Consider the following 16,595-nt stretch of genomic DNA (forward strand, 5'->3'; position numbering starts at 1 on the left):
ACTGTGCAGGGCTTCCCCTGCCTCCCTGCAAAGCAGTGGAGGGTTCGCTGCTCACCACACTGTTCCCCATGGACTCCCCCTTGCTGGATGCCTTTCCCCCTCTCCTCTGCCCCTGCTTGCAGGCCGGCAGCTGGGTTTCCCCAGCCGGTCCATTGCCGGCGGCTGTGCGGGGCTTCTCCCGCCTCGTAAGACAAAACTCATTTTGCTCTGTAAGAAGTCACCAGTGTGATTCCTGAAATCCAGACCCAAATCACATGAAATATGCCAGCCCATAAAAGGTCACTCTGCTAGCCAGAACTGAGCATCACTACACTAGTTAATCCTATAGTGAAAATGGAGTTGCAATGATTTTTGCCATCCTAATCACTGGGACTGAAACAGACTGTGATAGCTATGATGCTCATCACCAGAAAATTAATGGTCAGACAACATTGTAATAAACTGACTAGCATGCCGTCTACTGGACAGAATATTACCACCCATCTGTGTGTCATAGGCACTGTGTTTTTTAACAACTATGGAGATTATCCTTTAGCTCAAGTATTTCAATTGGCAGAGACCTGTGATTTCAGGACAAGAAATATTAGTTCTGTCTCTAGTTTTGTGAGACGTTTCAAATGACTGTTATACAGCTAAAAGTTTTGATATTTGGCCTTTTACAGCATCAAGAGCAAAGGAATTACACCTCAGAAGTTACAACAGCAACCACCCCCACCATACCTGCATTATCTTGTCCAATTGTTTTTGATTTTCCACCACAATGATATTGGCTTTGCAGTCATAAGCAATGTAATGGCAGGCCTCAGGAGAATTGGTTGCATAGATACCTGTGACAATTCCTCTGTTTAAAAAAAAGTGAACTTCAGGGATAAGCAGGAAAACATAGAGCATGATACACTTTTCCCTTGATACTACAGATGTTCAAAAGGGAAGGAGAATTTAACAGTGGACGAAATTCACTGGACCGCACAGGGCCATGCATTCACACAGATGAATGCTTGCCTGTCGGGCTTGCCCCAAGTATTCTGTACAACTAACAGTAACAGTTGAAAGAGAAGAGTTCTGCAGTTAATCTGAAAAAGAGCACTATCGTGAGAGTGTGAATGTCGGAAGTACTCACAGCCTTGTCTACACTAGGGAAAATCATAATTGATGCAGTGGAGGGTTAGTGTAAGACTCAGAACTTTTACTCAACATGTTGCCTAGAGCAGGTAAAAATGCCAAAGACACGCAGTGGTACAAATGCTCAAGTCCTCTTTACAGGACAGGCTACACTATTTCTTTCACTAAGGGAGCTGCACTGATAATGAATCATCGATTTGAATTTTGCTGGTATAGGTGCAACTTCAGAGAGACCAAACCAAGAAACCTATTACTGGAATTAGACAGACAGACACTGCGACAGACAGAATTTGTCTGGTTACTGCTTCATTTGTCACTTTATTGGTCTGGATGTAATCTGCTCTGTGATCAGACCAGGGATCAGAACATGGGCCGACTCAGCTGTACTGACAGGAAATTGATGGACTCAGGACAGCTGACAGAATTGCTGGGCGCCTGGAGGAGGGATGGGTCTGAGTCTAGGGAAACCTGGACTCCAGCACTGATTTAAAGGGCCTGTGGCTCTGGCTACTACTGCTGCTGCAGTAGTAGTGGTGGCAGGAGCCTCGAGCCTTTGAAATTGCCAGGCCCCCAGGCAGCTGCCTTCTTTGTGTCCCCCTCATGCCTCATCAGTGGGCCTGGATGGGCTTTGGTCCATATTGCTCAAGCAACAGAGACAGGAAACAGAACAGTATCTTGTGGATCCATCACAACTGGGCGTTTAGCAAGCTGACTCATTTTGTGAGGTTTTGGACTGTTTTACCGGTACATTAGATTCAGGGAAAGTAACAGATCTTCACCATGTAACTAAACATCCCAATAGGCTGTAGCACAACTTATGAGATGGCAACTTTGTAAATGAAGCCATACTACAGGTCATAGTTTAAGGCAGTGATACGAGGCCTAACCTAGTGAGTGGGCTTGCATGATCTGCCCTGCATCTCAGTGGACCACACGATTGTCTCCTGGGATAGAGTAGTTCTGCACACTGAACTTGTGCATCTAGAATTTGTGGGATGTGCCATTTGAATCATAGCAGAACTTTGATTGGGGTGCAGAGGGAGTGTATGGCTCTCACAGTCAATGTGTGCATGTCACTTTAATAATACTGATAGGAAAAAAATTACACGGACGGAAACCAGCGGAAACTGGCAACCCAATGAGTGGGCAACAGTAAACAAGATGTCTCATGGGCCACACATAGAGCCCTGATGGGTTGCATGTGGCCCATGAACAGCAAGGTGCCCACAACTGGTTTAAGTGCTCTTACAATGCCCCAAGAAGTGAGTTAAAGCTACAACAGCTCTCCTATGAAAAAACAGTGGTTTATTTTGGGTGCACAAGGAGGATGAAATATGATTTCTCTTCTTCCCCTTTCTGCAGGAGATGATCACACTCCACAGAACTAAAGGCTACACTGGAAAATATTCGTTACTAGGCCTAGCGCCAATCCAAAACTTACCCAGCAAAAACAGCTCCAACTGCTGAAATGAACCATTCTGGAGAATTAAATCCAAGTATGGCTACGCTGTGGAATCGTTCAAGACCAAGCTTAAAACAAAAGAGCAAACACTGAGATATATAATGCAGATATGTTAGAGAGAAAGATATAGTGAACACAGAAAAAAACTGATGTGTAGCTCTTTATTATTTATGCATTTAACATGTGCCCTTCAATAGCTCTAGTCATTTGTGCAAAACATATTAATAGACCATATACACAGTACAAATGGAACCACTGTCTGCAATTAACACTCTTTACATTCATGCAGATATACAATTCTTCCACCCTGCTCTCCCAAATTCCCAGCCCAGTCCTGTTCCTCAACAGTCTAAAAAACATGAACTGAAGTTCCGTACATATTAGTCTTATCCCATATTCAGAATCTTTACTAACCCTTTTCTACCTTGCCAGGTTAATTTTGTTTCGTGTTACTCAGGGCCAGATTGTTGGCTGTGCATAGAATCATAGAGTTGGAAGAGACCCCAGGAGGTCTTCGAGTCCAACACCCAAATGAAGAGTGTTGCAGAGCTGTATGGCCCTGGAGGACCACTGAGAGGAATTGTATTTCAAGATCCCTAGGCAAAGAGAGAACTATACATGCTGCATTACTCTTCAGATGGGTGTAGTATGTTCCCTCTGCAATCTCAGGTGCCTCAGTGGTCTTATGCAAGATGGGCCATGAATCAGCCCCTTCTATGGCCCTCCCCAAGGAGCAAGTCCTGATGTTCAGAAATACTAGATCTGAGATTGTGCTCTGTCCCTACCTAGGGACATACCTGGAGAGAATGCGCTGTGTGTTCTCCCTCCTGTGGCCATGAGGGAACAGAGCACATTCATAGAATCAGAGAATATTAGAACTAGAAGGGACCTTGAGAGGTCATCAAATCCAGGCCCCTGCATTCTCAGTAGGACCAAGCACCATCCAGATCATTCCTGACATGTGTCTGTCTAACCTGCTCTTAAATATCCCCAATGATGGAGATTCCACAACCTCCACAGGCAACTTATTCCAGTGTTTAGCCACCCTGACAGGTAGGAAGTTATTCCTAATGTCCAACCTAAACCTCCTTTGCTGCAATTTAAGCCCATTTATTTATGTATTTATTTATTTAATTAATTAAAATATTTTTACACCACCTCTCTATTTAAAATATTCGAGGCAGCTTACAACACCATTGCTTCTTGCCCTATCATCAGAGGTTATGGAGAACAATTTTGCAGCCTCCTCCTTCTAATGCCCTTTTAGGTACAGGCAGTCCCCGATTTACGCGGATCCGACTTATGTCGGATCCGCACTTACGAACGGGGCTTTTCTCGCCCCGGAGCTCACGGGCGGCGAGTCGCCACCCATGTCCTCTGGGGTGAGAAAAGCTTCTCCCGGTCTCCCTGGTCTGCTGGGGGGGGGGTCCGGCAAAGCCGCTGGACCCCCCCCAGCAGACCAGGGACACCCGAGCAAAGCCGCCGCCTGGGCGGCTTTGCTCCTTTGTCCGGGAGCAAAGCCGCCCAGGCAGCGGGACTCCCGCCACCTGGGCGGCTTTGCTCCTGTCCCTATGGTCCGCTGGGAGGGTCCAGTGGCTTTGCTGGACCCCCCCCCCCCAGCAGACCAGGGAGACCGGGAGCAAAGCCTTGGAGCACGCCCGCAGCGGAATAGCCCGGGCGCGCCTGGGCTATCCCGCTGCGGGCGTGCTCCAAGGCTTTGTTCCCCATCAGCAGACCAGGGAGACAGAGCAAAGCCGTGGAGGACGCGGGCGGTCCGGCCACACGGGTCTCCCTGGTCTGCTGGGGGGGGGGGTGCAGCTAGTGCCCCCCCAGCAGACCAGGCTTTTCTTGCCTAAGCCTGCGGCAGAGCAGCTTGGGTGCTGCTGGGTTGCTCCAGTAGCGCCGAGGAGCGGTGCTACTGGAGCAACCCAGCAGCACCCCAGCTGCTCTGCCCCAGGCGTCCCCAAGTCAGCCGCTGCTGAAACTGACCAGCGGCTGACTACAGGAAGCCCGAGGCAGAGTTGCTCTTCCCCGGGCTTCCTGGAATCAGCCACTGATCAGTTTCAGCAGCAGCTGACTTGGACGCCTGGGTTTCTTAAGTTGAATCTGTATGTAAGTCAGAACTGGCGTCCAGATTCAGCCGTAGTTGAAACTGATCAGTTTCAGCAGCGGCTGACGCCAGTTCCGACTTACATACAGATTCAACTTAAGAACAAACCTACAGTCCCTATCTTGTACGTAACCCGGGGACTGCCTGTACTTGAAAATTGCTATAATTTCCCCTCTCAGTCTTCTCTTTTCCAAATTAAACAAACCCAGTTCTTCAAGTCTTCCCTTATAGGCCATATTTTCTAGATCTTTAATCATTTTTGTTTCTCTTCTCTGGACTCTCTCCAATTTCTCCACATCTTTCTTGAAATGTGGTGCCCAGAACTGGACACAATACTTTATTTGATGCCAAATCAGTGCAGAGAAAAGCAGAAGAATGACTTCTTGTGACTTACTCACAGCACTCCTGTTGATGCACCCTAGAATCATGCTTGTTTTTTTCCTAACAGTGTCACACAGTTGACTCATATTTAGCATGTAGTCCACTATGACCCCTAAATCTCTTTCTTCAGTACTCCTTCCTAGATAGTTGCTTCACATTTTGTATGTATGAAACCAATTGTTCCGTCCTAGGTTGAGTACTTTGCATTTGTCCTTATTAAACTTCATCGTATTTACCTAAGACCATTTCTTCAGTTTATCCAGATAATTTTGAATTATGACCCTATTCTTCAAAGCACCTGCAACCCTTTCCAGTTTGGTAGCAGCAAACTTACTAAGGGTATGTCTACACTACCCCCCTAGTTCGAATTAGCAGGGAAATGTAGGCATACCACACTTGCAAATGAAGCCCGGGATTTGAATTTCCCGGGCTTCATTTGCATAAGACGGGTGCCGCCATTTTTAAATCCCTGCTCGTTCAAACCCCGTGCCGCGCGGCTACACACGGCACGAACTAGGTAGTTCAAACTAGGCTTCCTAGTTCGAACTACCGTTACTCCTAATTTAATTCGAACTAGCGGAGCGCTTAGTTCGAACTAGGAAAACCTCATTCCACGAGGATTAAGCCTAGTTCGAATTTACTAGTTTGAATTAAGGGCTGTGTAGCCCCTTAATTCGAACTAGTGGGAGGCTAGCCCTCCCCAGGTTTCCCTGGTGGCCACTCTGGCCAACACCAGGGAAACTCTATGCCCCCCCCTCCCGGCCCCGGACCCCTTAAAGGGGCACGGGCTGGCTACGGTGCCCATGCCAGGTGCAAGCCTGCCAGCACCCAGCCAGCAGACCCTGCACCTGGCACGAATCGAGCCACCCACCCGATGCCCCCCAGCCCTCCCCCTCTTCCCGGGACCAGGCTGGCGGCTCCCGGGAACTTGCCCGGGACCGCAAGAGGCGGGCACCCGCCTGGGCTAGTGCAGACATCGTGGACCTCGTCCACGACCTCCGCACTAGGCACAGGAAAGTGGCCGTCTAGGGCAGGAGAGCTGCCAGCCTGGCCACCCAGGAGCAGGAGTGCATGAAAATCAAGGTGGTCCACTGAGACCCCCGACCCTGAGCCCTGAGCTTACAATGGTCATCCTAGGTCAGACCAAAGGTCCATCTAGCCCAATAGCCTGTCTGCCGACAGCGGCCAACCCTAGGGACCCTGGAGGGGACGGACCGAAGACAGTGACCAAGCCATTTGTCTCGTGCCATCCATCTCCAGCCTTCCACAAACCTTGGGCAGGGACACCACTCCTACCCCCTGGCTAATACCACTCCATGGACCCAGCCTCCATGACTTGATCTCACTTCCCCTAGAAGTTGTGGCCAGGGTGAGGGGGTAGGAAGCAACCCAGGGTGGGGACCAGGAAAGGACCCAGTGGGCTCGGCGAGTTTCGGCAGAACTCTCCGCCGAGCCAGTGGTGGGAACCGCCCGCCACTGATAGGGCTCTGGGTTGGGGCCTGGTGGAGAGGGAGGGCCTGGGCCCCCCTACCCCTTCCTCCCAGATCCTGGACAATGAGGGGATCCCATAAAGGACTAGGCCCCTGGGCCTGTATTCAGAGGACTAGGCCGCTGGGCCTGTATACAAAGGACTAGGTCTCTGTTCCTGCAGTTAAAGGACCAGGCCTTGGAGTTGAAGGGGGCGGGGCTGGTGACCCCGCCACAGTCCCCAGCCAGCTCCTTTCACCTGCCTGATGATTCTGTCTCTTTTCTGTATGGTTTTATGAGAAGCAATCCCATTCCAGGCACATCCCATTTTCCTGGCAAAACAAAACCCTCACCTTGCTTTATGAGAAGAGGAAGCTGTACACCAAATTTGGTGGTACTAGTGCTTGCAATTTAGGAGACGTTCTTGAATAAACAGACCAAAACAAAGAGACAGACAAATGGAAGGACAGACAGGCATATAGAGAGACAAACTCTCTCAAATATATAATAGATTAAGCAGAATTTTTTACTAAGCTACTTCTTATTGCCTTAGTCAATCATAAAATAAAAAGTTGCTAGGTAATTCAGAAATTTAAGTGAAAAAGTTGGGGACCTCAAATGTATTGCCCTAAAAAAAAAAAAAGGTAAATCTCAACAGGAAACACAGGATGAAACTGATCCCCGTCTGTGGATTGAAAAGATCTTGATAATATTTGGATGGTTCAGTTACTAGTCTTAGAAAACTGTATCTAGCAAAAATAAAGGAGTGTTATTTAAATAAAGGCTGTGATTCTGGTTCTAGCAGACACAGATGATTGCTCCTCTCCATAAAGACTGAAATTCCACAGGTATCTTTTAATGTTGTAACCTGTAATTAAAAAAGCCTGTATAACAAGTAGGGATTTAGACTGTTGGTTTAAAAACAAAAACAAACAAAAAAGCCTTACCTTCAAGAAGCCCTTGGCTCCTTTCCAAGAAAGATTATAATATTCTGCAAATGTGATCTTTTCCCATTTTCCATTCTTTTTGCTGGCCATAGCATTGAGATGCCCATATTTCTCCACAGTCTCTTTGAACATCTGATGAACTGTTATTGGAGTTTGTGAACATGAGTGATCTACTCTCAGCTTGACCACACTATCAGCAAATGTAGTCCATAAAGGCTCTGAAAGGCAAGTTATTATCTAGATTGTATATCAGTTGAAAAAATAGTAATTATAGAATCATAGAATACTAGAACTGGAAGGGACCTCGAGAGGTTATCACAGCAGGACTAAACACCATCTAGATCATTCTTGACAGATATCTGTCTAACCTGCTCTTAAAGATCTCCTATGATGGAGATTCCACAATTTCCACAGGCAATTTATTCCAGTGCTTAACTACCCGGGCAGTTAGGAAGTTGCTCCTAATCCTAACCTAAATCTCTCTTGCTGCAATTTAAGCCCATTGCTTCTAGTCTTATCCTCAGAGGTCAAGGAAAACAATTTTGTTGCCTCCTTCTTGTAACACCCTTTTAGGTACTTGAAAACTGCTCTCAAGTACCCTTTCAGCCTTCTCTTTTCCAAACTAAACAAACTCAATTCGTTCAGTATTCCCTCATAGTTCCTATTTTCTAGACCTTTAATAATTTTTGTTGCCTTTTTCTGGATCTTCTCCTATTTCTCCACATATTTCCGAAAATATAGTGCCTAGAACAGGACGCAGTATTCCATTTGAGGCCTAATCAGCACAGAGTAAAGCAGGAGAATCAAGTCATGTCTTGTTTACAACACTCCTGTTAATGCATTCCAGAATCATGTTTGCTTTTTTTTTTTTTTTTTTGCAAGTGCCTCACTGTTGACTCATTTAAGTTGTGGTCCACTATGACCTTTAGATCTCTTTCTGCAGTACTCCTTCCTAGACAGTCACTTCCCATTATGTACGTGTGAAACTGATTATTCCTTCCTAAGTGGAGTACTTTGCATATGTCCTAATTGAACCTATTTACCTCAGACCATTTCTCCAGTTTGTCCAGGTCATTTTGAATGTTGACCCTATCCTCCCTAGCAGTTGCAACCCCTCCCAGTTTGGTATCATCCGCAAACTTACTAAGCATTCTCTCTATGCCAATATCTAAATAGTTGATGAAGATATTGAACAGACCCCAGGTTTCTCAAGACCACTGCTATGAGTGCAGCCAAGAGGGGCATTTCTAGAGAGACTGACCCTTTATGGACTATAATTATGGACAAGTATGGGTGGCAGGGGACTGAGCACAGAAGAAGGACATGGACAAAATCTTGCTTCCCATCTAAGTCAATGGGACACTAATAACAAGCCTGGTCAACTCTGGGTGTAGCCAAACCCTAGTCTGGGCTGGTCTGATCAGGCTTGCAAAGCCAATGGGGCAGCAATACACTTGCAGTGCCTCCACTGGGATGTGAGACCCTACCTGAATGCCTGGGTAAAACTGACAGCTGATCATTGGGAAAGACAATGCATGGTTGTGGTAGCCCTGAAGTTAGCCCACCCAGTGGTCTTGGGACACAACTGGCAGGACTTCACAGATCTCCTGTGGGGGCATCCATCACCTGGAGGGTGTTAAGCTGTCCCACACTGGATGACCCTGAAGAGGGACCCATGGACAACCTCAGAACACTTGAGCCAGGTCCTCTCCCCACAGAAGCTTCCACTGGAACTGGACAAGGGTGGCTGGACATCGATGGGGACTGCCTTGAGAAACAAAGGGGTGAGCCAACCCTCAGACCAGCTAGGCAACAGACAGCAGGCTGTACCCTGAGAGAAGGCCAACCCCAGTGTTGACCCCAAGGACTTCAGTTTGAGATTTGTAAGGAATCCTCTAGGACCCCCAGGTGAAGATAGATCTATTCCAGATGCTTGCCCAATGGCAGTTGCACCAAGGTTTGCTATGCTTTGCCCAAGCAGTGTCCTGGGCAGGGCACTTGAGGAGAGAGAAGATGATTCAGAGGGTAGCTCAGTAATTTTTCTGGCCCAGGATAAAACGAGGCATGGGAGTACTGTGAATCTTGCCTCAAATGCCAGATAGCCAGCTCAAAGGGGATCTTGTGGGGCCTGCTGGTGCCCTTGCCAGTGGTCAGGACTCCCTGTGAACATATTGGCCTAGAACTGGTGGCCCCATTAGAGAAAAGCAGCAATGGCCACAGGTATATGGTTATAGCGGACTATGCAATGTGGTATCCATGGCTGCTTACATCCCAGTCCCTTAGGGTATGTCTACACTAGCTCGTTAGTTCAAGCTAGGTAGGAAAATGAGGGCAGACGGAGTTGCAAATGAAGCCTGGGATTTAAATATCCCGGGTTACATTTGCATGTTCCTGGGCGCTGCCATTTTTAAATCCCCCTTAGCCCGAACTAACTGCCCGCAGCTACACGCGGCAGTTAAACGTTAATTCAAACTAACTCCTTAGTTCGAATTAACTGTTACTCCTCGTGGAGGAACAAGCTAGTGTAGACATACACTTATACATATATAACGGAGAGCTATTTGAACCTGAATACCATTCAGTGTCTAATGTGATTACTTGTAAAACAAGAAAAAACGAAAATAGTTCTGCATTCTGGAAAATGAACTAAAGGATTCTAAAGGAGCTGATTGTTCCACTTCCTCGAGGGCTTTGTAAGAGCTGCAACAAATGAAAAAGCTTTTCTGCTTTCCCAGAGTGGAGGCGTGTGGTGGCATAGAAAGAGCCTGGGAAAGAATGCAGGGTAAGGGCTGAATGAGATGATTATTCAAGTTCAGAAAAGCAAAATAAGTATCATTCACAATTGAACTATCATGCATAGTTTGAAGATCAAATTATATTAGAGAGAGGAATAGACTGGTGAGGAACTCAGAGCACTTCCTGAAACCAATGTGGAACCAAAAACAAACAAACAAAACCCCCAAACCCTTCATATTGTTCTTTAAATGCACTATGATGTAACAAATTGTACATGTTGCCCACCAGCAAAGTAAATGACCATATTAGCTAAAAAGGGTTAGCACAACTAAGCACAGACTAAAATTCCTTGGTGTAGTAGACGGAAAGGTTTTTGTGCCTTCTTCCTGCATCTCTGATTGCTCCTGCCCTCTGTGGCATTTCTAGATCATTTTTTTCTCTGTAGAAGCATGATGCTGATTAAGATTACTTATCTGGATGCTGGGTACAGATCTGGCTGAATCATTCATTGCATATTGGAGCTAGTCAGAAATACGTTTTCATGAGGGAGGATTTTTTTCCCCAAAATATTGAGAACCAAAATATTTTGATTCAGATATGCCACCACAGTGGTGCCTCATGGGATTTGTAGTTTGGGTGCCTTATGCTCCCCCATCCTCCTCTGGGGGGCTGAGCTCCTTGGTTGGATTAAATTTCCTGAGATGTACCTTGGTGTCACCTGGTGGGAAGGCAGTGCATCATAGAACCCTGGTCCTAAAAGAGAAAGGGGGACGTGAGGCTGTAGCAGGAACAGCAGCTGTCTTGAGGCATCACAGTGATAGATCCAAATAAAAAAATATTTTGGTTTTCAGGCAGTTGGTTTTTCACTTTAAAAATTGAATTTCCCATAGCACAGCATGCTCGTGTTTTTTATGAAAATGTGTGTTTGGTTGAAAATGTTCTTCCCTGAGAAAGTTTCATAAAAACAAATTTGGCCACCGCCCTTCATTATGTATTGTCTGACCAGCTTAGTTGACTTTCTGTTTGCAAAGCATTCAAGAATTGATCCTATTTTATGCAAACATAGTTGTCATTCACAAATTTTACTTAATAGTTTATATGAACTTATGGCAGCCTATGGGTCTTCAGTGAATTGTTGACTATTTGCTACTAGCTTTTCATAGAATCATGCAATCATAGAATCGTAGGGTTGGAACTTGGGAGAGACCTCAGGAGGTCATTGAGTCCAACCTCTTGCCCAAAGCAGGACCAATCCCAACTAAATCATCCCAGCCAGGGCTTTGTCAAGCCGGGACATAAAAACATCTAGAGATGGAGATTCCACCACCTCCCTAGGTAACCCATTCCACTACCATCCTTTGTCAGAAAAAGCTACGCAGAGCGCAATTCGCATAGCTTTTTTCAATCGCTTTTCCAGAAGAGGCTTTTCTGACATTTGGCCCAGTGTAGACATAACCTCAGTGAAATAGTTTTTCCTAATATCCAACCTAGGCTTCCTCCATTACAACTTGAGACCATTGCTCCTCATTTTCTCATGGCATATAAATGAATTCCTATGATGCATGGTATTGTTGCCATTACCTGATTGAATAGCTGAAATTTTTTTAAACTGAGTAGCAAATAATGCAATTTCTGGTACATTTTTTCAGGCTGAGTGTCTGCATGCTGATGAATAACTATAAATCCACATAATCCACTCCTGGGATGTAAGGGTGTGTCTACACTGCACCCATAGCTTGAAATAAGCTATGCAATTTGAACTACACAAATTGCATAGCTTATTTCAAGTGTATTTTGAAATAGAGCAATATTCCAAAACATCCCTTAATCCTCATGGAATGAGGTTTACAGGGATGTTGGAACAGCTAGCTTGTTATATCAAAAGCTATTTCAAAATAATGAAGGTGCTGTCAAGACATGGAATAGCTATTTCAGGATACCAGCAGGCACTTCGTGCTCGGGGACGTGCAGATGCCGGTGTGCATAGTGGCCGACGTGGTCTACCCCCTGATGCTGTGGCTCATGAAGCCCTTCACCGGCCACCTGGATGCGAGCAAGGAGCTTTTCAACATGCATCTTAGCCAGGCTCGCATTCAGGTGGAATGCACCTTTGGCCAGCTGAAAGGGAGGTTCCGTTGCCTCCTCACACACCTGGAGATGGGCAAACGCAACATCTTGCACCCCCCATAACCTGGCGGAGAGGAAAGGGGAGGCCTTCCTGATGGGGTGGGGTCAGGTGCTGATGGCGAGGAGAGGCCATGTCAGCAGCCCCCGGACACTCACCAGGTGTCCAAATCCAAGAGGTCCTGAAGGAGAGAGTCTCAGAAGGAGCCCACTGACTCTCCCCAGGGCCTCCCCCATTTGGGGTTTGGCCTGGCCCACCCCTACCTGTCCCTCCACAACCCTCGCTCTCTTCCCATTCAGCACACATATAAGACTCACTTTTCTTTGTAAACAGAAATTTACTTTACTAGAAAAACTAGCAATAAAGAAAATGTGTGAACTGTTGAACAAAACTTTCTCTTTTAATTGTTCACCTATTTCTCCACAAAGTAAATCTGTCAGTCAAAAATAAAGATTTTGTAACATAACTGAAATGTCCTTTAACTGGGGTGGTGGGGGACTGAAAACCTGGAGGGGGAGGGAGCTCAAGAGGGCTCCCTGATCGCAGGGTCCTGCCACCTTCCTACATCCTGCACCAGCCCAATCACTTAGTTAGGTGGTTGTCTATAGGAGACTATGTCCTATAGACAACCACCTAACCTCAAGATGATTCTTACCAACAACCACAGGACATACCACACTAATATCAACCCTGGTACCTTCCCTTGCAACAAACCCTGTTGCCAGCTTTGTCCATATATTCACTCTGCTGACACCATTATTGGACCCAACCAAGTGAGGTATAAGATCAAGAACACATATTCCTGCGCATCCAGAAATATAATTTATGCAATCATGTGCCGAAAGTGTCCGTCTGCTATGTACATTGGACAAACGTCTCAGACACTTCACCAAAGGATCAATGCCCACAAAACAGATATCAGACAGGATCACAAAGAAAAAACAGTTTCTTGCCATTTCAACCAGCAAGGACGTTGTCTGAACGACTTGATTACCTGCATCTTTCTTCAAAGGCCTTTTAAGACTACACTTGAAAGAATCCTCTGAACTGTCATTCATGCTTAAATTCGACACTTTACGCCTACGTTTGAATAAAGACTCTAATTATCTTACCCATTACAAAGATAGCTTCCCCAATTATCACCTCTAATATCATTAGCTCACAGACATTTACCCCCCCCCCCCCGCATTCCCCTTCTGTTCTGAAATTTGATTTGTCCTTTTCATATGTGTTCATTTTTTTTAATTGTATCCTTTGGTATATATGGTTGTGACAGTTTTCTTCCACTGTTTGATCTGAGGAAGTGGGTCTGGCCCACGAAAGCTCATCATCTAATAAACCATCTTGTTAGTCTTGTTTTTTGTTTCAGCTACACCAGACTAACACGGCTACATTTCTATCACTATTCGACAAATGTAAAGTAATGCACATTGGAAAAAATAATCCCAACTATACATACAATATAATGGGGACTAATTTAGCTACAACTACACAAGAGAGAGATCTTGGAGTCATTGTGGATAGTTCTCTGAAAATATCCACTCAGACTAAGTCTACACTGCAGAGTTTTTGTGCAAAACCAGCCATTTTTGTGCAAAAACTCGCAGAGCGTCCACACTACAAGCATGTTATTGTGCGAGAAAAAGTACAGTAGATCATCAGAAGACAGGACTTTTTGCACAACAGTTATTCCTCTTTCTACGAGGAATAAGCCTTTTAGTGCAAGAGCTCTTGCACAAAAAAGCGTGTGTGGACGGACAACAAGAAACCCCTATTGGAAAAAGCACAGGTGCTCTGATGGCCATTCTGTGAATGGCTATCAGAGCATTCTTGCGCAAGAGCATTCATGGCAGTGTGGACACACAATTGCACAAAAGCACATCACTTGCGCAAAAGCAAATGGCAGTTTGGACGTGCTCTTGCGCAAGAACTTTTTGTGGAAGATCTCTTCTGCAAAAAGTTCTTGTGCAAGAAGCCTGCAGTGTAGACGTAGCCTCAGTGTGCAATGAGAGTCAAAAAATCAAATAGAATGTTAGGAATAATTTGAAAAGGGATAGAGAATAAGACAGAAAATATCTATATAAAATCATGATACGCCCACATCTTGAATATTGCATACAGATGTGGTTGCCTCATCTCATAAAAGATATATTGGCATTGGAAAAGGTTCAGAAAAGGGCAAAAAAAATGATTAGGGGTTTGGAACAGGTCCCATATGAAGAGAGATTTAAAAGACTTGGACTTTTCAGCTTAGAAAAGAGGAGAATAAGGGGGGGTATGATAGAGGTCTATAGAATCATGAGTGGTGTGGAAAAAGTGAATAAAGAAAAGTTATTCACTTATTCCTACAATATAAGAACTAGGGGTCACCAAATGAAATTAATAGGCAGCAGGTTAAAAAAAATAAAAGGAAGTTCTTCTTCACACAGCGCACAGTCAACCTGTAGAACTCCTTGCCTGAGGAGGTTGTGAGGACTATAACAGGGTTTAAAAGAGAACTAAATAAATTAATGGAGGTTAAGTCCATTAATGGCTATTAGCCAGGACGGGTAAGGAATGGTGTCCCTAGCCTCTGTTTGTTAGAGGGTGGAGATGGATGGCAGGAGAGAAATCGCTTGATCATTACCTGTTCAGTTCACTCCCTCTGGCGCACCTGGTATTGGCCACTGTCAGCAGTCAGAATACTGGGCCAGATGGCTGTTCTTATATTCTTATGTTTAGGGTTGCCAGGTGTTCAGTAATTGCATCTTCTGTCCGGTAAAAAGACCCAGAAAATACTGGTATTTTCTGTTTTTCTTGAACAGAAATTCAGCAGGGACATTTTTCCCCTGCCGCACTTGGCAGGGGCAGAAGGAGCAGGAAGCGGGGGAATTTAAAGAATTTAAAGGTGCAGCAACTTTTTTTTTTTTTGCTCAACAAGTTTGGTCCCCCAGGTTTCCCCTCCCTCCCCCCTCTCCCCCATGTTTGGGATTTTTTGTGAAAGTATCTGGCAACCTTACTTATGTTACTCCTGAGGAAAAGCAGGAGTACAGAATGTGGATGCACCACTTATAAATTCAATCTTGTGGGGGTTATTTCAAAACAAGGTCCCAGTGTGGACAGGGCAGACTGATTAATGAAGGTGCTTGGACAATGCATGCTTAATGTTAGGCATGTTCTAAGTATTGGTTGTATTTAAACCTTAATAACTATCTACATATATAATGTATGTCCCAAAACATCCAATGAAATACTTCTCAACGCTGAACATTGGATATTTAGTGACCACATTTGACTTTTCTGGTTTCCAATCTCCTTTACAGAATCAATCTGCCACATGTCCAGGTCTTTGTTAAAGAAAAAAAAGCCTTTTGTGTGACTTTAGAATGGCTTTTCTGTAGCTAAAAATCGGCATACAAGATTTCTGTGGAGCACAGCCATTTCCACACCTTAGGGCTCATCTAGACTGCATTACTCCCTGGGTATGTCTAAACTGCATCCCTCTATCGGCAGAGGGATGCAGATTAGGCAGATCGACATTGCAAATGAGGCAGGGATTTAAATATCCCATGCCTAATTTGCATAAAAATGGCCACAGTGTTTTGCCGACTCAGCACTTTGTCGGCAAAAAGTGGCAGTCTAGAGGGGACCTGTTGAGAAAGAAAGCTTTTTTCAACAGATCCCTTATTCCTCCTGCAAGGAGGTTTACAGGATCTGTCAAAAAAGGCTTTCTTTCTCGACAGATCCCCCTCTAGACTACCATTTTTTGCCAACAAAGTGCTGAGTCAGCAAAACGCGGCAGCCATTTTAATGCAAATTAGGCACGGGATATTTAAATCCCTGCTTCATTTGCAATGTCGACCTGCCTAAGACATACCCCCTCTGAAAAAATGAGGAGTACAGGTTCAATAAAGGTTTTTTTTTCCTAAAGAACCCCATCTAGACTGCAGGTTGTTTTTTTTAAAACCCCCTTTTTCAAAACGTGGTTATTCAAATGAAGCATGAGATTTGCAAACCCGCACTTCATTTGAATTTTCAATCTGCTTCATTTGCATTCCTCTTTCGAGGGAGGATGCAGTCTAGATATTAGTGGCATTGCCTAACACAGAGAATCCTACAAGGGTTCCTTTTCTTTTAAAGCTTGTAAACAGGCTACAGTGGCAAAGCTATCAGGGGACCCTGGTGCGATTCTTCACTTTTATGTAGTAATATTCTTAAAACAGATGAAGGCCATTCTAGAGCCTGGTAAAATTGGACAGATCACGT

At 45.2% G+C, this 16,595-nt stretch overlaps 1 protein-coding gene across 8 annotated transcripts in view; it reads right to left on the reverse strand.

Annotated features, from left to right (window-relative positions):
• ACSBG1 (acyl-CoA synthetase bubblegum family member 1) overlaps positions 1-16,595 on the reverse strand; it is a 72,193-nt gene that overhangs the window by 28,564 nt on the left and 27,034 nt on the right. For all 8 annotated transcript variants that reach the window (XM_075897617.2, XM_089781920.1, XM_075897614.2 and 5 more), the window contains 3 exons: positions 7,490-7,707; positions 2,564-2,652; positions 721-841 (listed from right to left, as the gene is read on the reverse strand). In XM_075897617.2, coding sequence (XP_075753732.2) covers positions 721-841; positions 2,564-2,652; positions 7,490-7,707 — 428 coding nt within the window. The remainder of the gene's footprint in view (positions 1-720; positions 842-2,563; positions 2,653-7,489; positions 7,708-16,595) is intronic.

This window comes from Pelodiscus sinensis, chromosome 14, assembly GCF_052426305.1.
Source record: "Pelodiscus sinensis isolate ZL-2025 chromosome 14, ASM5242630v1, whole genome shotgun sequence".
Classification (NCBI taxonomy): Eukaryota; Metazoa; Chordata; order Testudines; family Trionychidae; genus Pelodiscus; species Pelodiscus sinensis.